The sequence below is a fragment of the Paramisgurnus dabryanus genome, chromosome 5 (genome assembly GCF_030506205.2).
Source record: "Paramisgurnus dabryanus chromosome 5, PD_genome_1.1, whole genome shotgun sequence".
Lineage (NCBI taxonomy): Eukaryota > Metazoa > Chordata > Actinopteri > Cypriniformes > Cobitidae > Paramisgurnus > Paramisgurnus dabryanus.
This window is the reverse complement of record NC_133341.1, coordinates 43,895,129-43,920,528: the sequence shown is the minus strand read 5'-3', so window position 1 is coordinate 43,920,528 and position 25,400 is coordinate 43,895,129. Positions and strand designations below refer to the sequence as shown.

Below are 25,400 nucleotides of genomic sequence, written 5' to 3'. Positions count from 1 at the left end.
GCTAATGGTCTGATATGGCTCAATGTATCTGTGACATATTAAGATTCATTTGTCTGTTTGCTAACAAACAAAAATCGAAAAATATTTTTACATGTGTTCACATACTGAGTAAGAGGTTGAAATATTCACAGTGGTTATCAGCAGCAAATCACTGAAACTCATAGCATAAAACATTTCACAAAATAACAATATAAAATGAAAGCAGATGTGGCTTTAACAAGTTCCAAGTGCTATTGTACCTGATTGAGAACCTTCTGCAGGTATGGAGTGCCCATGCGATCAGCCAGGTGTCGATAGGCTGGGTGGGTGAGGAAGAACTTCCTCTCTGCCGTCATAGCAGCAGTGATGTCCTTCTTGCCATCAATGTCCTTCTGACTGCGGTTAACCACCCCGATGTAACCTAAAGAGAGCATTGGCCAGACAGTAAGTTTGACACAGTTACAGGCAATCAGCACAGAACCGAGCACACTCCAACCGAAACACAGAACTGAGCATGTTCTAGCCAAAACACATGCTTGGTTCTGCATTTCAGCTGGAACACGTTCGTGTTTTTTTTGTTTCGGCTGGAACACGCTCGGTTCTGCGTTTCTGCTGGAACACGCTCGGTTCTGAGCTTCGGCTATAACATGCTCTGTTCAGCATTTGGGATGGAACACGCTCGGTTCTGCGTCTCAACTAGAACACACTCTCTATTGCGTTTCAGCTTGAACACACTTGGTTCTGCAGTCTGACAGGAACATGCTCGGTTCTGTGTTTTGGCTGGAACATGTTCATTTTTTTGTTTCGGCTAGAACACGCTTGGTTCTGAGTTTCGGCTGGAACGCGTTCGGTACTGAGCTTCAGTTAGAACATGCTCTGTTCAGCGTTTGGGCTAGAACACACTCGGTTCTGCGTCCTGACTAAAACACGCTCGCTACTGCATTTTGGCTGGAACACGCTTGGTTCTGCAGTTTGACAGGAACATGCTCGTTTCTGCATTTTGGCTAGAGCATGCTCAGTTCAGTGGTATAACAGGAACATGCATGCTTCTGCGTTTTGACTGGAAAATGCTCGGTTCTGCGGTTTTTGGCTAGAACATGCTCTGTTTAGTGTTTAGGCTAGAACACGCTTGGTTTTGTGTTTCGGCTGGTACGCGCTTGGTTCTGCGTTTCGGCTGAAACACGCTCGGTTCTGCAGTTTAACAGGAACATGCTCGGTTCTGTGTTTTGGCTGGAACATGCTCAGTTCTGCAGTTTGACAGGAACATGCACGCTTCTGTGTTTCGACTGGAACACGCTCACTTCTGCGTTTCGGCTGGAACACGTTCGGTTCAGGTTTCGGCTGGAAAACGCTCGGTTCTGCAATTGGGCTACAACCCACTCGCTACTGCGTTTCGGCTGGAACACGTTCAGTTCTGCGTTTGGGCTAGAACACGCTCGGTTCTGCGTTTTGGCTGGAACATGTTCAGTTCTGCGGTTTGACAGGAATTTTGGCTAGAACACGTTCATTTTTTTGTTTCGGCTAGAACACGCTTGGTTCTGAGTTTCGGCTGGAACGCGTTCGGTACTGAGCTTCAGTTAGAACATGCTCTGTTCAGCGTTTGGGCTAGAACACACTCGGTTCTGCGTCTCGACTAAAACACGCTCGCTACTGCATTTTGGCTGGAACACGCTCGGTTCTGCAGTTGGACAGGAACATGCTCGTTTCTGCGTTTTGGCTGGAGCATGCTCAGTTCAGTGGTTTAACAGGAACATGCATGCTTCTGCGTTTTGACTGGAAAATGCTTGGTTCTGCGGCTTTTGGCTGGAACACGCTCTGTTCTGCGTTTCGGCTTTAACACGCTCGGTTTTGTGTTTCGGCTGGTACGCACTTGGTTCTGAGCTTCGGCTAGAACATGCTCTGTTTAGCGTTTGGGCTAGAACACGCTCGGTTCTCCGTCTCGACTAGAACACGCTTGCTACTGCGTTTCGGCTGAAACACGCTTGGTTCTGCAGTTTAACAGGAACATGCTCGGTTCTGTGTTTTGGCTGGAACATGCTCAGTTCTGCAGTTTGACAGGAACATGCACGCTTCTGTGTTTTGACTGGAACACGCTCATTTCTTTGTTTCGGCTGGAACACGTTCGGTTCAGGTTTTCGGCTGGAAAACGCTCGGTTCTGCAATTGGGCTACAACCCACTCGCTACTGCGTTTCGGCTGGAACACGCTCAGTTCTGGGTTTCAGCTGGAAGGTATGGTAACCCATTAATGCTCGGTTTTGCGGTTCAGCTGGAACACACTTGGTTCTGCATTTCGGCTGGAACATACTCAGTTCTGCGTTTCAGCTGGAACACACTTGCTTCTGCATTTCGGCTGGAACCCTCTCAGTTCTGCATTTTCGGCTTGAATACGTTCAGTTCTGCGTTTGGGCTAGAATACGCTCGGTTCTGCGTTTCGACTAGAACACGCTCGCTACTGCGTTTCAGCTGGAACACGCTCGGTTCTAGCTGAAACACAGAGTTGAGTGATTCTTAACACAAAATCAAGTGATTATTAGCTAAAACACAGAACCAAGAATGTTCTATCTGAAACAAAGAGCTGAGGAAGTTCTAGCCGAACAAATAACCGAGCATGTTCTATCTAGAACACAGAACTGAGCTATTATTTAGCCAAAACAAAGAACCAAGAATGTTCTAGCTGAAAAACAGAACCCAGTGTGTTCTAGCCGAACCGCAGAAAAGAGCATGTTCTGGTTAAATCGCAGAACCAAGCGTGTTGCTGTTGAACCACAGAATCTAGAGTGTTTCTGCCAAACTGCAGAACCGAGCATGGTCCAGCCGAAATGCAAAACCGAGAGAGGTAAGGAATGGCTGTTAATATGGTGATGATTAGTTGGTTGATCATGCTCCTCTTTGTTAAATCGAACTTTGTCAAATAAACTGTATATTGTAAAAAGTGGCATAAAAATGAATTCTTATTTTGCGATTACATTTGATAACATTTGAGTGTTGTACCTCTACGTAAGGGAAGAAGTTTGTTCTCCAGGATGTCACGTGCGTCAGTTCCTTCGTCCATCAGATCCAATTTTGTGATCACTCCTATGGTTCTTAAGCCTGATCAAAAACACATACACATAAAGGTGTGCTCACATTTTATTCATGTTCATCGTATTTGCAATTATGAGCTACAAGAAGTGAATATAGTGCAAATGACACTTTTGGATTTTTAAACGTGTTTTTTTCAGTAATTGATGATGACACACCCTGAGGGTCCACTTCTTTGGCAATCTTGAGGGCATCCGAGTTGGCCAGGTCAGAGTTGGCAGGAGACACGGCCAGCAGCAGGCAATTATCCTTCGTCACGAACTGCATCAGCATATCTCTGATCTGAGACTCAATATCAGCCGGCTGGTCACCGACGGGCACTTTGGTCATACCAGGCAAATCCACGAGGGTAAGATTCAAGACTGGTGAAGAAGAGAAGCATTGCATTGCTCAAGAATTGCTTACATTATGGGCTTTCATGCACCTACTTATGTGGAACCTTAAAAATAGGTTTATGAAATAGGAGCCTTAAACATTAAAAATGCTTTTAAGCATCTTTGTACTGTAGGTACCTAGATGTTACAAAGATCTGTGACTCAACTGATATGGCCACATTTAATGTGTGACTGTACTGTATATGCATAAAAGCAGAAGTACCATTAGGTGAGTAGACTCGCAGATTGATCGGGACCGGCGAGATGCCTTTGTTCTGGCCGGTGATGCGATCTGTCTCCGCCTCAATTTCCTGACGAACCTCATCAAAATCAGTAAACTTCTTCCCCTTGCAATGCAGAAACTCTGCATATTCTGCAAATAGGAAGTATGTTTAAAATGTTCAGTTAAGTATTGCGTGCATGCATGTAAATATTATTGTGCAAAAGCAAGATTTCTTTTACCAGTAGGGCAGTTGATGAGCTGCAGCACCAGGGGGCGCCGAGTGACAATACCAGAGCCACGGGGCAGAAAGTCCCTATAAAAGAGAATGAAATGAGAATGAGTCCAAGTGAAAGTACACACTGAATTAAATAAAGTATCTACTCATCGACCAAGGCACAATTCCAGTCTCTATCGTGAATCCAACACGGTAGTGACTTAAACTGCAATTCATTGACTGACCGCTAGAGACTGACTCCAAAGGGAGTTAATCCCATAGACCCCCGTAGTAAAATTCCCAACTTTACAGCAGAAATTACAGCCTGGTACAAAAAGTGTTTTTGGTCTAATTTGCCTTAATGACAACTGTAAGATTGCGACGGGATAAAACCTACAAGTGACGTCTTGGACACTACGTCCATATTTTTTACAACAGTATGTTCAATATACGGTAGTATGAAAAGTGTAAATGAAATTGTGAAAATGCTAGCACTGTGTAAAAATGGTCTCAAATTTCACCCGTATAAGCCCTATCATAACCAAAAAATACATAAAAAGATTGGGATCGGTCAAATTTAGCGAGTACCGATCGAGTCATTTAATTCGATAATCGACCAATACCAATCTGCAGACAATGGATCGGAGCATCCCAGCAGTGACCTTCTTGTTGTGAGGCAGTCATTGCTTTAATATGTTTATACGAGGAAAATACATAAATATTGTGAATAAGAAAGCATCAGTATTTAGCGTTGGGTGTGTATGTTAACACTAAAACAGCTCATATCGAACAGATGTACAGATTTAATTAGAAAAACCTGTCATTGCTAGTCATGCATGACACATTTCTCCACTCTTCTCCACTCTTTTGTAGCCTTAGTGCAATTTTAATAGCATTTCTGTTGTCTTTGTGTTTCATAAGAGAGGGCTTTATTAACAGAGCAGGAAGAGGAAGACCATGTGGGGTCATTAAAGGGATAGTTCAACCAAAAATGTAAAATTCTGTCATCATTTACTCACCCTCATTTTGTTACAAACCTGTATTAATTTCTTTGTTCTGATGAACACAAAGATATTTTGAGCAATGTTTGTAACCAAATCATTTTAGAGCACCATTGACCTCCATAGTAGTTTTTTTTCCTGGAAGTCAACGGTGCTTCTGTTTCCCTCTATAACAAATATATTCCTCTGTGTTCAGCAGAACAAAGACATTTATACAGGTTTGTAAGAAAATGAGGGAAGTAAATTATAAAATATTTTCCATTTTAGATTGACCTATCCCTTTAATTCTCTTTAAACATTCTGTCATCATTTAATCACCCTCATGTTGTGACAAAACTGTATGAGTTTCTTTATTCTGTTGAACATAAAAGAAGATAAATAAGATATATAAATGATGGCACCACACAGTTGACATTACCCATTGATAAAAAACAAATGCTATGGAAATCAATGGGTGGCGTCAGCTGTGTGAGTAAATGATGAGAGAAGTTTCATTTTTGGGTAAACTATCCCTTTAAGCAGACCTCCTCGTAATGTTTGGAAAGACAAAATGTGTAATTTCATAGCATTACTGACCACAACTGATTTAAAATGGGTTTTCACAGTTACATAATTTTATTTTATTTGTTTTGGGTACGTGAAAGCCCATAATATAATCAAATTTAGTGCAAGAATATAATCAATTGAAATTGTGATGTAATACTATCTTCTATTCATGATAGGCTGAAATAATATCATCATCAGGCTTGATTTTCTTCTGTGACTCTCCAGAAACTCCTTCTTAACTCTATTATGTGTTATGGTGAGCAGCGGCAGTACTTAAGAGTAATAAAGGTTATTTGTGCTAAACTGTATATGACTAGCTAAAAGTTAATAAGGTCATACGCTGTTTATTTTAAGATCGCTGTGAATAAATGATGTGCTCTATATCCGTACAGCTCTGTAGTAGAAAGATAAACCATTACTTCACATACAGATTGCTTATAGAGACAGAGCGCCGCGCGTCATAACCTGAAAACCACGCCCACCGGGGGGGAAAACAATCCAACCGTCTCCATTGACTTTGTATTGCGAGAAGCCGCCTCCTTGTCATTTCTGGCTTGTAACAAAAAACTGAATAATGCCTAAAAGCTGCTGTGTGACAATATGTACAGCTAACAAGCCAAAGAACCCAGAAATAAGTTTTTATAAGCTGTCGAGCCGTAAAACCCTGTCTTTAAGGAGAATAAAGTGGATCGCCGACTACGTTTCCCCCTATTGGACGCAGTTCTACTAATAGTATTACTATGAAAAGTTGCCTGTATCCATTTCTGTGTCTTTAAACGCTCGTTTTTTGGGGTCGACAGCTTATAAAAACTTATTTACAGATTGAACTTAAAAACAGATTAATACCTAAAAGCTGCTGTGTGACAAGGTGTACATCTAACAACCCCAAAAAACAAATACGTTTTTATAAGCTTTCAACTCCAAAAAAACGAGCGTTTAAAGACACAGAAATGGAAACAGGCAACTTTTCATAGTACTCCTATTAGTAAAACTGCGTCCAATAGGGGAAAACGTAGTCGGCGATCCACTTTATTCTCCTTAAAAGCTGGGTTTTACGGCTCGACAGCTTATAAAAACTTATCTCTGGGTTCTTTGGCTTGTTAGCTGTACATATTGTCACACAGCAGCTTTTAGGCATTATTCTGTTTTTTGTTACAAGCCAGAAATGACAAGGAGGCGGCTTCTCGCAAAACAAAGTCAATGGAGACGGTTGGATTGTTTTCCCCCCGGTGGGCGTGGTTTTCAAATTTGCATATCGGCGCTCTGTCTCTATGAAATATATTGTGGAAAGACATGTATCTAAAATGGTGTGGTAAAATCACAATAAAAATATATATTTTAGACGAACAATTAAACCTGACATCAACTGTACCATAACTTTGTCTAGTACGCTCAAATTGCGCTTCTAAACACCTTATTTTAAGTTGTTTCGTGTACTGTGCATGCACACAGGTATGCAAACGCCCTGCGCGATTCTGTACAGAGCCCCTTCCTAGGGGAACCATCAAATAGTTGATGAATGGTTCTTTAAACTGGAAAACAACAAAACATTTCTTATTGAGCAATAGTAAGTGGGACAAGAAGCAAACATTACCTACAGTCATTTACCTACATGTCTCTATGGCCTATGGAAGACATCCCCATTAAAGCAGACGTTGCCAACACTACATGACCAGCTTAATTCACCACCACCACCAATTTATTGACGCACACGCATTGACTTAAAGGTGCCATAGAATGGAAAACTCGATTTACCTTGATGAATAATAAGAGTTCTGTACATGGTAATGACTTATCGTGAGCCTCAATCGCGAGTGTTTCCTCCTTCTTATGTAAACCTTGTGCATGCAAAAGACATCTAGAAAACAGGCCAATCTCAACTAACACCAACTGTGATGTCACAGCCGAGATGAACAACCTAACATTAAATTACACATTATTAACTCATTCCCCGCCAACCATTTTTTTTTTTTTTAAGTTGCCTGCCAGCATTTTTTATGATTTTCACAAAAGTTTCACAAAATGCATTGCAGGAAAATTTTCTTCAAAAAATATATAAACATACAAATATATCAAATGAAAGAACAGACCCTCTGCTTTCAAACAAACAAAACAGGAAAAAATGTTTCATGCTATCTATATTATTTTTTCTGCTTGTAAATTCTTAAATATAATTGAAATAATTGCATTTTTGTGAAGGAATTTTGTTAGAGATCAGATTGATAACAATTATCAAAACATACACATTATGAGTTTAAAATTAGTAAATTATTTTTTGCTTCAGTTTTTTTTATTGGGTAAGTGCACCATTTAGTGGATAATCGCGGTATTACAGATTACCATTAATCCTAATCAGAAACACTTTTTAATGCAAATGTTTCTCTTAATTGACAAGATAACTCGTCAATGGCGGGAAAAGAGTTAAGTACAATGTTGTTACAATGCTAAAAACAACGTAGTGACCATAGATATGTATAAAGGCTACACTGTAAAAAACAACCTATAGAATTTACTCAAAAAAATTGTTGTAACAATTTGCACTCACTTTGTTTGAGTAAATTATATCCTATATATTTGATTAAAAAGTACCTAAATTTAATTACTATGATAAAGTAAAAAAAATTAGGTAAGGTCTACCTATTTTTTCATAACTAATTACTTATAAAAAAATGAATAACATTAACCCTATTGGTATTAAGGCACAGATCTATTAAATTATTATTAATAATGATAAGCCATTAAGAAACATTACATATTACTTATTCAGAGAGGGTTGAATAAGAAAATAGTCATGCACAAGATTGCATAAATTGCTTGCTTTATTGACCAAATAACATTCTGTAAACATTTAAAACTAATTATTGGACGTATAATAACCCCAATACATTTCAAGTGAAATACAACATATCATAGTTTTACATAAAGCTTCTTGAAAATATTATTTCATAAAACAAAATAAACCAAGGCTTCATGAGATGTTAAAAAAGCATTAAAAGCAAGATTCCTAAATACTGTTCTTCACGTTATCATTAGAAAATTAAAGAAGACAATAATATGAGAGGAAAAACTGATCTCATTTACCTCAGTAGACTAGCATGCTATATCGATACAAACAAACATTTCAACTTCATTTAAAACTTATTAAGTGCAAAAATACAACTTCATATTATGCTATAACTCACAGTACACGTGCATAAAACATTGAACACTAACAAGAAGTACTTACATTCAATTTTAAGTGATTCAACTTCATATACAAGTCTCATATATAACATATGAACTCCGAAATACTTTTTTGAACAGACATTAAAAAGCGAAAGGCAACGTTAAGTATATATCCGTAAATGATAATAATAATAATAATAATAATAATAATAAAATGGCTTCATAAATGGATCCCTTCTAAAACAAAACTCAATATATTAACAGATAAATGCAAGAAAACTTTTACAGTAATTATCTAGCATCGACAGCTTTACCGTTGTTTGTTTGTCTGCTCGACGCCCTCCCGTCTGTATCGTACATCAACCGTCCGCTGCTCTCTCTCGTCACGTGGCTTGCTCAAGTTCAACCACTCATATTGAGCAGCTCCGCTGTTCACGAGATTCAGACATGTAAATAATAATAATGGAAGTTAAAATTTTAATCATAAATATGGATATTTATTCGTATTCGCAGGTGCAAGAACTGGGCGATGTTTCATTCAAAGCTAACCTGACTGACATATTCTAACCTATCAATCTGTCAACAACAGAGAAGCACGCAAATGACTAAACTTCTGGTAGATTTTACAGTTAACCAACTTAACATTTCCATTCATGATGATATCAACAAGTTAAATAAAAACTTACCTGTCAACAAACCGCAGTTCTCCCGCCGATATGATATGAAAAAATGGTGACTCGAGTCCCGCCTTGATGTTGATTCATGCGCACTTTGCGGTGCTAAGGCCAATATTTTAGGGTATATGTTACTTATTTTTTTAGTATTGCAGTTATTACTGTTAAAAATTGGATAGTGAAGGTAGAATATACCCATTATTTTTTATTTTACTTGCTAGCTTATATACTTAATTAAATTATAACTAATTTTCATGGGTTAAATTTAACACCCTCCAGAGTAATTTTTTACAGTGTAGATGTCTCCCCCTCGCTGCTGGCCAATTGAGTGGAACGTCCGCATTTTGGCGGCCATCTTACCACAGGGCGCTCGCTCACTTAATTTTTTACTGATTTCTCAAACGGTTTGGTTTGTTATAAACGTCAAAGATGTACCTATGACACTGCATACTTATACTAAAAATAAATAAAAAATTCATGAAACATGTTAAAGCATCCAGAATTATAGCCACGTTAATAACGTTTGTAAAAAACCAAACCGTTTAAAAGTATCACATTAAACTCAATGCTACGAGTGAGCGAGCTGTCTGAGGTAAGATGGCCGCCAGGTGATGCCGTTAGAAACTCCGCCGTAAGACATCTAGCCTTTATACGTATCTATGGTTGTGACTGCTGCGTTAGCGCTTTATGCTAGTTAATGCTATATGCTAGCATTTAGGCTAAAGTTCTGCTATTGGCGTTAAAGTTATGTTTTGCAGGTCCGTACTTTCCATTCAGAAACTTCCATTAACAATCTCCAAACAATTGATTATCCCTTAACTTCTGTATCTTCTTCTGATACAGGCTCAAACATAAGGTCTGTTTACACACACACAGAGCTACAGCTACTGAAATGAGCTGCTCTGTGAAACAGCCAATCAGAGCAGAGCTCAACATTATTATTCATGACCCTTGCAAATAAGGTAATAATACACCATTTAATTTTAAAGGCAAAAGATTGGAAATGGACATGTAAAAAAATTTTCAATGCATTTTTGGGCACCTTTAATACACTGAAGTAACATCTGCTTCTACCAAGCGATGTTATGACAGTCACACAACAGCTGTTATATCCTGCTGCTTTCCACCAAACTGCACTGTCACATGAATGATGATCATATCATCACATCAGCGAGGACGCTTTAAGGCTATGTCTCATTCGGACATACACTATGCATAATAACATATGCACCACGAGTGTCAGCGTGGATAACATAATGTTTGTTCAACACTATAATACACCATTACTTATTCATCAGTCCAAAAATCAGCAAGTATGACATCAGCAAAGCATCTTTTGATTGTAAGAGTTTAAGCACACAAGGCACAGCTGTTCTCATTCACCATCGTGAAGTCCCATCTTGTAACAGCAATGAGCATTGTACTGCCTTTCAATAGAGCGGTTTGTGGCTGACCGGCTTGACAGGCGCTTTAGTGTACAGAGCTTGTGTAGCGTGACCAAAAATACAAAGTGAAGAAGACCTTGCCGAATAACAATGTAGGTTTATGAGGGGTCACCGGACGTTACTGTTGAAACCTCATAGCAACCTGCCACCGTTTACTTTATAGGGGCTTGTGCAAGCAAAAGCACAGCATACAAAGCTCGCAGTGTTCGGAGCTTGTTGAAATAGGCCGGGAAATCTGGAAACCTTATGAACCGTGTGTTTCAGGAGCGTTGCCCTACAATCACCCCTCTGTAAAAATTTGGGAATGGAGTGGGAAACACAAGACCCCGCTAACCCCCACCTTTACAAACAGATTGATTTGAAGAACTGTCCATGGTCCTGAAAACAAACACAGGTCATCTAAATCAGAGCCAGATGAAGAATAATGAAGGGGGGAATACCACCATGTCATCCAAAATGTTGATGTCTTTCTTTGTTCAGTCGAGAAGAAATTATGTTTTTTGAGGAAAACATTCCAGGATTTTTCTCATTTTAATGGACTTTAATGGACCCCAACACTAAACAGTTTTAATGCAGTTTAAAATTGCAGTTTCAAAGGACTCTAAACGATCCCAAACGAGGCATAAGGGTCTTATCTAGCAAAAAGATTGTCATTTTTGGCAAGAAAAATAAAAAATATGCACTTTTAAACCACAACTTCTCGTCTTCCTCTGGTCTTGTAAGGCGCCAACGTGACCTCACGTAATTGCGTAATGACGTGAAAAGGTCACGTTTTACATATATGAAACGCACATTTGCGGACCATTTTAAACAATAAACTGACACAAAGACATTAATTAGTATCATTCCACATACAACAACGTTGCAACAGTCTTTTCTCCACACTTGTAAACACTGTGGCGTAGTTTCGCATACGTCATCCGTGACCTCTTGACATATTACATGAGGACATGCTGGCGCGTCACAGGACTGAAGGAAGACGAGAAGTTGTGGTTTAAAAGTGCATATTTTTTATTTTTCTTGCCAAACATGACAATCGTTTCGCTAGATAATATGCCTCGTTTGAGATTGTTTAGAGTCCTTTGAAACTGCAATTTTAAACTGCATTAAAACTGTTAACTGTTGGGGTCCATTAAAGTCCATTGAAATGAGAAAAATCCTGAAATGGTTACCTCAAAAAACATAATCTCTTCTCGACTGAACAAAGAAAGACATCGACATTTTGGATGACATGGTGGTAAGTAAATGATCTGGATTTTTTCTAACAAAGAGTAACAAAGATTAAAAATAAAGTGGTACCACACATTCACTAAATTTTTAATGCATATAACCAATGCACAATTGATAGAGCATTGCATTAGCAACGCAATGTCAGGGGTTCGATCCCCAGGGAATAGAGATGCTGACAGGAAAATGTATAGATTGAATGTGCTGTAAGTCACTTTGTATAAAAGTGTCACCCAAATTCCCAAATACAAATGTTAAGATAGCACCAAAATCCCCTGATAGAAAAGCAATTATATTCAGGAGATACATAAAAGCGTGAAGGGCGATAAGCTCACCTCCCCCCGTTGAACTACACCCAAAATGAAAAGCCGGTGAACATTTAACCTTTGGTTAAACCTTTTGTTATACTGCATGCATTTCTATTTGTTCTCTGTGATGCACAAAATATAAAATAACAATTCTCAAAGCATTTAAGATTAGATGTTACTCATGCATGTAAATAAAAACATGCATACAATATTGCACAAAACTCATTCTCTTCCCAATACAGAAAGCAAGCATGGTGTGAGCTTCTCTATGATGCCCCAAAATGCTGGTGTAAGTAGGCATCTCGATACAGTAGGTTCCTTAGGCAGCCTATGATGGCCTTACTAAAGCAAGAGGACACATACACGTCAGCCATAAGCATCACTGGCATCATTGATGGTGGGATGCACAATAAGGGTCTACATTTTGAGATCAGACTTTAAAATTGTCTTGTGTAATTGAAATTAAGCAGTAAAAACACAGATGGTACATATGGATACTAGTGCCAGGAAGTAGGATTCAAATGCACCCATCTCTCTCTATACACTGTATGCTACCACTGTCCATGGTGATGATGAATAAACACCATGGACAGACATTATTGTGAATACATACTGCATTATACAAAATTATTTGTGCATAGCATATATTAATAATGAGTGATTGTTTGAATATCCCGGTTCGAGAACCATTAATGAAACAAGGATGTTATTAGTCACCATGCATGTTATTCAATACATAATTTTGACATCAAATGTCACTTACTTCCCCACAAAGTTCTCCAAAACAGAGCTTTTCCCGGCACTTTGCCCACCGACCACGGCGATCTGAGGCAGGTCCAGGTTGGCATTTTGTCCGATGGCGGAGAAGGCGTCCTGCATTCTGTTTACAAGAGGAATCAGGTCCTCCATTCCCCGATTGCCCATCTTGCCGGACAAATAACGAGTGGTGTTTCACAGCGAAAAAATAAACGGAGATGTCGAAATAAGCGTTTCCTTCAATTTTTTCTTTGCAGCTCGACATACGTCCTCCTGCCTGCCCGCTGATCCCTGCCTGTTCTCCGCAGTACGAGAGGGATGCGGTGATGAAGCGCCGCCTGCAGTACCATGTACAGCCACTGGGGGCTTTCTCCTGTTTACAGCAAGATGATGTGATTGTCCAATAAAGTACAGAATTGTTTTTTATTGGTGTTTTGTCTATTCTTATTTAAGTTTTGCTTCGCATTCAAAATATCAAAAAACTGTTTTGTAATGTTAGCATGCTATAATGTTAATAAAACCTTTATAGGTTGAACTGAAAGAAAAAATGGAATTTGAATAAAAAAAAACATTGTAGCAATATAATATCACACAATATTTTTCAGAGGATTGTTTAATCTGTAATTGTATCCCATCCATCAGTAATTTTATTTCAATTACACCCACGCTCAAAAAATACTGCAGACAACAATTTGTTAGTCAGGGAACAAAATGAGTTTTTTGGCACATGCATTAAGCAGGGAACGCAAATATTTATTTGGATAACTTTAAATGAAACGAGGCCGTAATATTGCATCCTATTGTTTTCAATGCCATTTGGATGAGTGTGTGAGCAGGGGGCGCTGTCTAAAAAAAAAACCGAGGGGTCCTGAGCTGGGTCTGAGCATGCGGGTCGGTAGTTGCAGGCTCCGAGTTTGCGGCTTCATAATATTGCTTTCTCTTGGGTATCACCACTTCTCATCATGTTGCTGCTGGTACTTATGCCGCGTTCCAGGCAACCTGTAACCCGTAAATCACGACTTCAAAACCACGACTCACGACTCTGATGAACTGGGAGTACATCGATCTAGTACGAGTTCACGGGTGGGAAGTCACGGGTTTGACTGGCGTTTCAGTGCACTTTCACAGGTAGAAGGTTGTAAAAACACGGGTTACAGGCTGCCTGGAACGCATAGAGTCGTGAGTCGTGGTTTTGAAGTCGTAATTCACGAGCTCAAAAACCTGCCTGGAACGCAGCATTAGCCACAGAGTCAAATGTAGTTTCACTTCAAGCGGCGCTGCGCAGACCGATCAGCGGATGACATCAGAGTACCGCGAGAGCAATGTTACAAAATGGGACGCCGTTAACATTGGTCTCGCGATACTCTGATGTCATTGGCGGATAAGCTTGCTGATACTTTCTGATACTCTCAGAAATGCCTGTTCCTTGGCTTGTTAGAGATGCTGATCATCTCTCCCTGAAATTAACGAGAGCCGACGGCTGCAGTGAAATAGGAGGAGTGAAAAAAAGAGCTTTAAATCGGACACTTCACCAATCTGGCAGTCCAGTCGACCACAAACGTCAGCAGAGTCAAAAGATCGCGTTCGTGTGATTAAATAGATTAAATAGAGACCAGTCATTAGACTTTTAAGAACTTTTGTGGCACTTTTATCAGGGGAAAAAATAATAGAATAAGATAAAATAATAACAGACTATAAACTCAGTAAAAGCATTTAATTTAATTTAATTAGCATTTGTAATGCAAACCTTTTTTTCCTACAATACAGAAATAGCAAATAAACCACACTATTTACACACACACATTTATTGTAAATTGAGATTTATTTCATATTATCTAATAAGTAAAAGTGATGAGTTTGTTTATGAATCGACAGAATTGATGAAGAAATGTACTTTATTATAACATTCCTTAACTGATAGAATTGTAACTTGTGTTTAATTTATGCATCCACTGATATTTGGAGATATATTAACAGGGCCGGAGTGGGACCACTTTTCAGCCCGGGAGTTTCAGGCCCAAGACCGGCCCACTTTTTCCATAGTGTTATTCCAAATTAGCACTTTTTTCAAATTGGATAAATAAAGCAACAGTTCAGCTCTTACCATAGTTTTTATTAATATCATGGTTCAACAAATAAGGTAAAAGTTAAATAATATTTCACTTAAGAAGTTAACAAAAATATTCCTCTACACTCTAAAAAAGGCTGGGTTACTTTTTACCCATAATGGGTAAATATTGGACAGAACACATGCTGGGTTAAAAATTACCCATGCTGGGTTAAAAATAACCCAATGTTAGGTTGTTGTTATGCAACCATGGATTATAATAACCCAACAGGTGGGTTAAAACAACCCAGCACTGGGTCAATTTTAACCCAGCAGCGTGTTCTGTCCAATATATAAAATATATAAATAACCCAGCCCTTTTTATAGTGTATTCCACAAGGAAAGGTTGATAAATTATTAGCATTGCTAATGCTATGAGGCCGATGATTAATGCAAATAGAAATATAAAAGTCCTAATCAAAAAAGAAAACAATTTGACAAAAATATTGAATACAATATTGGTTATATAGCATAACAAGTGATTTATAAGCTTTTTTGGCTGGTCATTTTTGACTGGGAAAACAAAAGGTGTTATAAGGTTCTGAACACAACCTGAGGGTTAAATAACTTTAATTCATATTGTTTATTCATGGCCTCCTCATTTTCAGCGGGGGACTGCTCAGAAGCTGCTTGCATAATATTTGCAAAGTCTATGAATCGTCATGTATACACAAAAGGGTAATATTTTAACAAAAAAAAATTTTGGCTTGTAAATAGTTTGACAACGGTATTAGCCGAATAATTACGTTGCTAATGCTAATCATTATAGGCTTATTTCTCTTTAAGTTACCTGTTGTCACTTTTGTTTGTCCTCTTGAAAATAAATCTGTAGGTTTGGCACATTTGGCAGCATACTCCTCCAATGGATTTTTTCTTCAACCTGTTTTTTACGCCCTCCTCCTCTCAGACGCGTATTGTTACGGTAGGGCCGGCCCAGACTACCGGAGAAAAGTTTTCTTGGACGTGCTATGGACCGAACCAACTCTATGGGAGGGGAGGGGAAAACTCCTTCACATGGTACAACCCATGCAGAGGCTGCGCGCTGCAGTGTCAATGCGAAACGTGTGAAGTTTAATTTGAAGATAGACTCACACTAACGTGACAAAAAAAAAATAAACTCGACCGGCCCAAAAGTGAAGCGGCCCACCGGGAATTCTCCCGGTTCTCCCGATTACCCACCCCGGGCCTGTATATTAATAATGAACATAATTAAATGTATAGTATTCAATCCAATCACAAATAACAATCTATTTTAATTAATTTATTTATTTTTTCAAAAAGAAAACATACATTTTCTAAGACAGAGATAGACAGCAATTTATATTTGCAACTGTAAATGTAAAAAAACTGCTTTAACATTATAATATAGCCAAAATATGTGCTGCTGAATGCTCATCATAAGTGCATGCATGCGCAGACGTCCTCTGAAGCTAAGTGTCATGAACTAAAATGAACCCTGAAACAGAGTAGCAGCGGAGTTGTGCGTGTGTGTTTGTTTTAAGCTGGATTTTGTTGAAAAGGGGCGGTCCCAACTGCATCAAATGTGTTGCTTTCTCATGACTCGCTCCGCCCGCGGTACACCTCCATGAGTACAGCTGATCTGCCTTTTATAAATCTGCTCAAACTAAAGACTCTTCAGAGATAAAGGAATTAATACTACTCTATAGGTACTCAAGAATAACATGAGATGAGCAGACACACTGTGTGTTCATGTTTTTATGAATAAATCTCAGCGATAAAACAGTGATTTAACAAAGTAAATTTTTTAATAAAATGACTTACCTGTGAAACAGTTGAATAAAATGTTGTGCTGCTTTATAGGTCACCTCCTTTATGTGGCCATTAAGATCCCTGCATGCAATGTGATAAAGAAAACAATGTGAATCATGTGCTGTATACAAACATTAACAGTCAGATCTCTCTTACGGTGTAAATATTGTTTTCAGATGTTTTCACCTTTAGATATTAAATAAAAGATTATTTACTGTGTTTATTAAAAACAAACTCTTCAGAAATGATTTACGGTTTAGTTGTCCACGTCATAACCCATCAACTTCAATGTTTGCTTATGATACAAAAATAAGTGTTATGTTTTATAAGTTATTGCTGCAGTCAGAAATATCTCATATATTATACGTCATAAGCTGTAGGGAGACTTTTGTAAACCTTCTGATCCTTTAACCTCATAATCAGATTGTTAGAAGATGTAAAGATCTTGAATTGATTTGAAGTTAGTTTATGGTTTACTGCTTGAACTCATCTGTGATGTGTCTGCTTAGTATTACTATAGGAATTAAAGGAGAAGTGATTTTAACCTAACTTGGGTCTTTGCCTTATTTGGTTTACATTAAGCTTTGTTTCTAGTGTGGGTGATGGAAGTGTTGGTAAAACCCGATCATGATTTTTGTATTTTCATTTGATGTGGTTGATAATCGCATTACATTTAAGTTTGTCACAATAAATGAACATAATGAATGCGTCACAAACAATCTGTGTCATTTTTGTTTTTTTCACTACTCTACGTTTAATAAAAAAATCTCTTTATTTATTTTCTGCACATGGGGGTGGGGTTTGAGGAGGTGAGGTTGGGTCTCCTCCTTTTTTTTTTTTATTAAAACATCCCATCAAGTCTGGGTATTTTGGCCTTGGACACCATGCCTTCAGATGCTTCCTGCAAATAAAGCAAACAGAGATTTAAGACATTAAATACAAATTTGTATCAAATTTGTTTTGTTCAGGGCTCTGTTTTAAATCTACCTGTGAAGAGCATGGAGCCAGACGCTTGCGCGAGCGACGCTGAGGATGAGAGGCGGGAGGAGACACTTGCCGGATTGGCCGACTGTTAATAGTTGAATGTCTATAAACACATTTAAAAGTATTGTGAGAATTGCGTAAGCAAACATTACAGCGCTAAAACATCTCAAATAAAAAACTAAAATGTAATATAACAAAAGCTGAAATAAAGACTTACTGAGAAACAGAAGAACAGTCGGCCACGGCAGTGTCAGGTTTATTTTGCTGTAAATTAAACAATTTAAGATTTAATAAATGAAATGTAATTCTCAATTAAATTGTCACTAATAACGTTTAGGGCTTTGGTGAAATCTACCCGAGAGGACAATACCTTCTGGGACAGAGGAGGTGTGACCTGTGCCGACAGCCTTTTTAGTCTGACCCTCCTTGGCGTCGGCTCCATCTTATCCTGAAGATTAAATACACGTATATTAAAACAAATTGAAATGAACATTGAGTTCTGCGAAAGGCTTCAGTTTAAATCTACCTGTGAAGAAGGAGCCGAACGCCAGAGACGGCGACGCTGAAGGCGAGAGGCGGGAGGAGGCACTTGACCATGAGGAGGTGAAAGTCTACACAAACATATAAAGATACTGTAAGAACTGTTTCTGCTAACATTTAACTTTACAGTAAAAAATGTATAAACACAGCTAAACATAATACTAGACTGGTTACAGATTAATTTAATGAGACTTTGATAAACTTACTGGGCCTGAGGTGGCGTGACCTCAGCCAACATGACAACAGGAGATGAATGTCTATAAATACATATAAATATATTGTTAAGAACTGTTTCTGTAAACATTTGTGCAAATAAAAAAAGGTAAAGTCTAAAACAGACAGACTATAATAAACTTACTGAGCTTTAAAATCCGTTTCTGTTAAACACAGCCTGGCCCTCTTTGCCGGTGGCTCCATCTCATCCTGAACATTCTGAAGATTAAATACACGTATATTAAAACAAAATAAAATGAAGATTGAGTTCTGCTAAAGGCTTCGGTTTGAATCTACCTTTGAAGAAGGAGCCGGACGCTTGAGAGCGCGACGCTGAGGAGGAGAGGCAGGAGGAGGCAGTGGCCGGATTGGCCGACTGTTATTACTTGAATGTCTATAAACACATATAAAAGTACTGTGAGAATTGCGTCAGCAAACATTACAGCGCTAAAACATCTCAAATAAAAAATTAAATGTAATATAACAAGGTTAAGGCTGAAATAAAGGGCCCTATTTTAACGATCTAAGCGCATTGTCTAAATGGGCGTGTCCGAATCCACTTTTGCTAATTTAACGACGGGAAAATGGTTTTTGCGCCGAGCGCATGGTCGAAAAGGGTAGGTCCTATTGTAATGGGAGTATTTTGGGCGTAACGTGCAGTAAACCAATGAGAGTCACAGCTCTCATCCCCTTTAAAAGCCAGTTGCGCTGGCGTTATGTCTAATCCCTATTTAGATGACGGACTTTGTAAACTGAAAAACTAAGCGGAGGAAGAAGATCCCCAGTTTAAGATTAATGTTAAATAATTGTGTTGTTTTTCACTTGTATTGAAATTGTTATTTTTTTATTAAAACCTTTAAAACCCATTTTCTTTTAGTCATGGAAGTAAAAAGCAGGCTTGTGATTGCTTTAAATGTATGGCTATCCAATATCATCAAAAAATAATTTACAAGTATGTAAGATAAGGTTTGTACTCTAAAAATACTTTATTTGTAACAAACAAAGGATAAAGAATTTACAAACGACTCTCCTCACGTTTCAGCACTTTGGACAGCGTTTTTTTTTAGCAACGAGTTTTTTTAAGCATTACTTAAAAATGTTTCTCATCTCACCATATCCACAGGTACAGAGTCACCATATACAATAAATCCGTGAGGTAGCATTAAAAAAAAACATTTAAAAACAGACGCATTTGTTTAAAGCAAAGCATTTATTTACTTACCAGGCTGCAGGTGAAGCAGCTCTTTGCGCCTTCTAACGTCTCATAATCTGTCCTCATTTATGTCCAAGAGACTCAATAATAATCTTTTACATTCAATCCTTTAATCTTTCATATTTAAAAGCATTTTTGTGCTGCTGCGCATTATGTTCCTTGTGATAAGCAAACCCGCGTTTTCCTCCCGTGTATAGGCGCATTTTACTAATGCGCTCTTTAAATAACATAAAACATATTGCGCCATTGACTTTAGACTTTAGACCAGGTTTTTGTTGGTCAATGGCGTAGTCTATTTCAGTTGCCTCAAAATAGCAACGCGCCAACAATGCGCCTGAACACACCTCGTTTTCAGACCAGAACGCCCATGGGCGCAAAAGGGGGCGCAAATGCATTTGCTATTTAAACAACGCGGCGCTAAACGTGAAAATTAGGGTGGAAACTAGCGAAAGACACTTGCGTCGCGCATTGCGCTGCATTGCGCCGGGTGTATGATAGAGCCCAAAGACTTACTGTGAAACAGAAGAACAGCCGACCATGGCACTGTCTGCTTTATTTTGCTGTAAATAAAAAAATCAGAGATTTAATAAATGAAATGAAATTCTCAATTAAATTGTCACTAATAACGTTTAGGGCAGGGGTCTCCAACCTTTCTGTGAGCAAGGGCTACCACAATGGATAAAACTGGAGGGCTACTTTTTGATGTAGTCTACAGTACTCAAAACTTTTTTGTTTTACTTGTTGATTTTTACACGTTGGAGACCCATGGTTTAAGGCTTTGGTGGAATCTACCTGAGAGGACGATGGCATCTGGGCTTGAGGAGTTGTGACCTCTGCCGACAGCCCATTTAGTCTGGCCCTCTTTGCCGGTGGCTCCATCTCATCCTGAAGATTTAATACATGTATATTAGAACAAACTGAAATGAACATTGAGTTCTGCTAAAGGCTTCGGTTTGAATCTACCTTTGAAGAAGGAGCCGGACGCTTGAGAGCGCGACGCTGAGGAGGAGAGACGGGAGGAGGCACTTGACTGTGCGGAGGTGAAAGTCTACATAAATACAAATAAAGATACTGTAAGAACAATTTCTGCTAACATTTAAACAATAAAAATATTAAGTTTACTGTAAAAAAATTAAAAAACACAGCTAAACGAAATACTACACTGGTTACAGATGAATTGAGAGAGACTTTTAAACTTACTGGGCCTGAGGTGGCATGACCTGAGCTGACAACCCATCAGGAGACGATTGTCTATAAATATATATAAATATATTGTTAAGAACTGTTTCTGTAAACATTAATAAAAAATGTAAAGTCTAAAACAGACAGACTATGATAAACTTACTGAGCTTTTAAATCCTTTTGTGTTAAACACAGCCTGGCCCTCTTTGCCGGTGGCTCCATCTCATCCTGAACATTCTGAAGATTAAATACACGTATATTAAAACAAAATAAAATGAACATTGAGTTCTGCTAAAGGCTTCGGTTTGAATCTACCTTTGAAGAAGGAGCCGGACGCTTGAGAGCGCGACGCTGAGGAGGAGAGGCAGGAGGAGGCAGTGGCCGGATTGGCCGACTGTTATTACTTGAATGTCTATAAACACATATAAAAGTACTGTGAGAATTGCGTCAGCAAACATTACAGCGCTAAAACATCTCAAATAAAAAATTAAATCTAATATAACAAGGTTAAGGCTGAAATAAAGACTTACTGTGAAACAGAAGAACAGTCGACCTCCCCAGCATCTGCTTTATTTTGCTGTAAATAAACCAATCAAAGATTTAATAAATGAAATGAAATTCTCAATTCAATTGTCACTAATAACGTTTAGGGCTTTGGTGAAATCTACCTGAGAGGACGATGCTGTTTGGGCCTGAGGACGCGTGACCTCCGCCGACAGCCCATTTAGTCTGGCCCTCTTTGGCGGCGGCTCCATCTCATCCTGATCATCCTAAAGATTAAATACATGTATATTAAAACAAATTGAAATGAACATTGAGTTCTGCTTAAGGCTTTGGTTTAAATCTACCTGTGAAGAAGGAGCCGGACGCTTGAGAGCACGACGCTGAGGACGAGAGGCGGGAGGAGGCACTTGAATGTGCGGAGGTGAAAGTCTACATAAATACAAATAAAGATACTGTAAGAACTGTTTCTGCTAACATTTATATATGTTATAATATTAAGTTTACTGTAAAAGATTTTAAAACACAGCTTAAGGTTATACTAGACTGGTTACAAAAGAATTTAGAGAGACTTTGATAAACTTACGGAGATGATAAACTAGTCTCCACCTTATCTGCGTTATTTTGCTATAAGGAAAACAATCAGAGATTTAAAACATTTACATGAAACTACTTTTTCATGAATATAAACACTAATAATGTTCACAATCTACCTGAGAGGACGCAGACGGCTGGGGCTGAGGAGGCGCAGCCGGAGCGGTCGAGCCATTTGGAGGTGAAGGCCTAAAAACACATTTTAAAATATTGTTAAGAACTGTTTCTGCAAACATTTACCAACAGCTAATTGTAATATTACAACAGTTACAGATAAAAATTGACACAATTTGTTTAACTATCAAAAATGTTACTGCAACAAAACAACTGAAGATCTGTGAGTCCTTACTGGAATTCTGCAGACACGAGTCCGCATTCGGTGAAATGGAAGAAATCAAAGACTGAAGTCCATGGCCTCACCATGAGATCTTTAGCCTTGATATCCTCCTAGAAATCACATCATCATCAGTTAGGTTATGTGTAAGTTACCGTTAAACACTCTGGCTGGTATTGAAATGTGATGTTTTACTTTTGTGATTACATAATTACTCTCTATAAAAACTCAAGCAGACAGAATCTCACCTGACGTGTGCTGGCTGCCTTCGTGGGTGGTGGTGTGGTCCCCTTATGAGAGACATGATGGTCCACCGTGTCCCATAGGCCATTCCACACTGGAAAACCTTCTCAGAAAAAAGCAAAGATGTTAAATGAAACAACTTGATGATAACAAAATAATTTTCACAAATATACTAAATCAAGTGCGTCCACACCTTTCACAGGAACCGGTGGCTTCATTTCATCTCTGGGGACCACCCGACCGATCCACGGCAAAGAGGGTGCCTGATGGATGCAAGGCCGCTCAACCCCACTGCAGTCATCAACAACAGAGGAACTCCTGATCCGACAAATATATCAAAACAATAAGTCAGTACAGTTTAATAACTAAAATCTTGCAAATGGACAGATGTGATGTAAGACACGTGAGTACAAAAAGAGTTTGTATGCTGTGTAAGTCTTATGTTACCCTTCAGTAAGAGAGCTGGAGTCAGAGCCTGAACCAGACATTGGAGAAAGCTCATGGTCGGATGAAGACCCTGATGCCTCCTCCTCAGTGTCTTCAACCTCGACCATGGCCTTCTCCTCTGGACCTGTAAGTGAAAGGAACAGATAAGAATTAATTAAGGATCCCAGGATCATGCTTAAATCCAGTATATTGTCCAGGATTGTCAATCTGAGATTCGGTGTCATATGGTGAAGGACAGCAAAACACTTCAAAGCCTCAAAAATGTTCATTAACTACCAAAAATAATGATCAGCTTACACATGGGAATATTATTAATCATTAAAAAGTCCTTTGGCTAACAGTGTCTCTATCTCTCACACATTTCACTCAGTGTTTTTTGTTTGAATATCAGTCACAAATATTGTTGGACAGATAACAGGTGACAATGTATGAACTTACAGGCTTCCTCTGCTGTTGACAACGCAGGAAATGGGGGAGCGGCGTCTCCATCAGCAGCAGTCAGGTCGGAGCTGTGAGCGTCCTCCTAGAAATCACATCATCATCAGTTAGGTTATGTGTAAGTTTCTGTTAAACACTCTGGAGTGTGTTTCCCAAAAGCATCGTTGCTAACTAAGTTAGCAACTTTGTTGGTTGCAATGCAATTTCCCATTGCCAACCAAGTAAGTTGCTAACAGGTTAGCAACGATGCTTTTGGGAAACGCACCCCTGGCTGGTATTGAAATGTGATGTTTTACTTTTGTGATTACATAATTCCTCTCTATAAAAACTCTCTGAAGATGAGACAAGCAGACAGAATCTCACCTGATGTGTCCCGGCTGCCTCTGTGGATGGCTCAACCCCACTGCAACTGTCCACAACAGAGGAACTCCTGATCCGGCAAATATATCAAAACAATAAGTCAGTAAATTAGAGCTAAAAACTAAAATCTTGCAAATGGACAGCTCTGATATAAGACACGTGAGTACATAAAGAGTTTGTATGCTGTGTAAGTCTTATGTTACCCTTCAGTAAGGGAGCTGGAGTCAGAGCCTGAACCAGACACTGGAGAAAGCTCATGGTCGGATGAAGACCCTGATGCCTCCTCCTCAGTGTCTTCAACCTCGACCATGGCCTTCTCCTCTGGACCTGTAAGTGAAAAGAACAGATAAGAATTAATTAAGGATCCCAGGATCATGCTTAAATCCAGCATATTGTCCAGGATTATCATACTGAGATTCAGTGTCAGTGTGGTAAAGGACAGCAAAACACTTCAAAGCTTCAAATAATTGTTATTTTCAGAAAATGTTCACTTATTGTTAATCAATCCTCCAAAAACCACATAGACTACACATTAACTGCAAAAAATAATGATCAGTATTCATAAGGGAATGATTATGGAATCATTAAAAAGTCCTTTGGCTAAGGTCTCTCTCTCTCTCTCTCTCTCTCTCTCTCTCTCTCTCTCTCTCTCTCTCTCTCTCTCTCTCTCTCACACACGCACACACACGCACACACACACACACACACACACACACACACACACACACACACACACACACACACACACACACACACACACACACACACTTATGTTGCACACTTACGCAATGCATTTTATACTGTCCAAACTGTTATATTCTATTTCCCTTACCTACCCCAATCCCTAACCCCAATGTCACAAAAACCTGTTGCCAGTCTTTAATCTATGAAAAACTACCATTAAGTATGTTTTTTTAGCTTTTCCGTTCATGGGGACACTCTCTGTGTCCCCGTAAACCACGTTAATAGCATAATAAACATGTCATTATACACTATTCATGTCCTCGTAAACCACATAGACCAACCCACATTTCACTCAGTGTTTTTTTTTTTTGAACATCATTCACAGATATTGTTGAACTTATACAGATTACAGGTGAAAATGTATGAACTTACAGGCTTCCTCTGCTGTCGAATCTGGAGGAGGTGGCGTGATCACACTGGATCTCACCGCCTCAGCATCCTGATGCGGACTGCTCGGTTCAAAGAGCGCCTCCTCCACGGAGGGCTCGGTGAACTGAAGAGCAGAAACGGCTCTACTGATTGTAACGACGGGCCGATTCTCCTTGACAAACAGGAGAATCGACCCGTTGTCCAACTCAGCAAGAAACTCGTCCGCTGAAACACAGCTCCGCGATCCTCGTTGAATAACGATAATGGGATTCATGACAAACACAAAATCCACACGACAAACAACAAACAAACACGCAGAACAAACACCACACAAAAAAGCACGAAAAACTCTGAAAATAGCCTTGGA

At 39.0% G+C, this 25,400-nt stretch overlaps 2 protein-coding genes across 2 annotated transcripts in view; both read right to left on the bottom strand.

The window, feature by feature from the left end:
• The window catches only part of dnm1b (dynamin 1b), a 48,289-nt gene extending 31,265 nt beyond the window's left edge, over positions 1 to 17,024 (bottom strand). Inside the window, exons 1-7 of the mRNA XM_065284288.2 lie at positions 16,884 to 17,024; positions 13,002 to 13,367; positions 3,898 to 3,971; positions 3,659 to 3,808; positions 3,220 to 3,423; positions 2,972 to 3,070; positions 240 to 400 (exon numbers count right to left, since the gene is read on the bottom strand). Of these exons, the coding sequence (XP_065140360.1) occupies positions 240 to 400; positions 2,972 to 3,070; positions 3,220 to 3,423; positions 3,659 to 3,808; positions 3,898 to 3,971; positions 13,002 to 13,162 (849 nt within the window). The 5' untranslated portion in view covers positions 13,163 to 13,367; positions 16,884 to 17,024. The remainder of the gene's footprint in view (positions 1 to 239; positions 401 to 2,971; positions 3,071 to 3,219; positions 3,424 to 3,658; positions 3,809 to 3,897; positions 3,972 to 13,001; positions 13,368 to 16,883) is intronic.
• A 688-nt stretch (positions 17,025 to 17,712) lies between these two features.
• Positions 17,713 to 22,521, bottom strand: LOC135774099 (uncharacterized). Its single transcript, XM_065283979.2, has 17 exons — positions 22,448 to 22,521; positions 22,218 to 22,287; positions 22,091 to 22,131; positions 21,852 to 21,936; positions 21,672 to 21,773; positions 21,534 to 21,580; positions 21,319 to 21,415; positions 21,167 to 21,240; positions 21,022 to 21,072; positions 20,785 to 20,869; positions 18,754 to 18,827; positions 18,602 to 18,652; positions 18,382 to 18,466; positions 18,226 to 18,303; positions 18,073 to 18,119; positions 17,859 to 17,958; positions 17,713 to 17,772 (listed from the first exon to the last, which is right to left on the bottom strand). The coding sequence occupies exons 1-17, from the start codon at positions 22,519 to 22,521 to the stop codon at positions 17,713 to 17,715; spliced, it is 1,221 nt and encodes a 406-aa protein (XP_065140051.2).
• Positions 22,522 to 25,400: the final 2,879 nt, after the last annotated feature.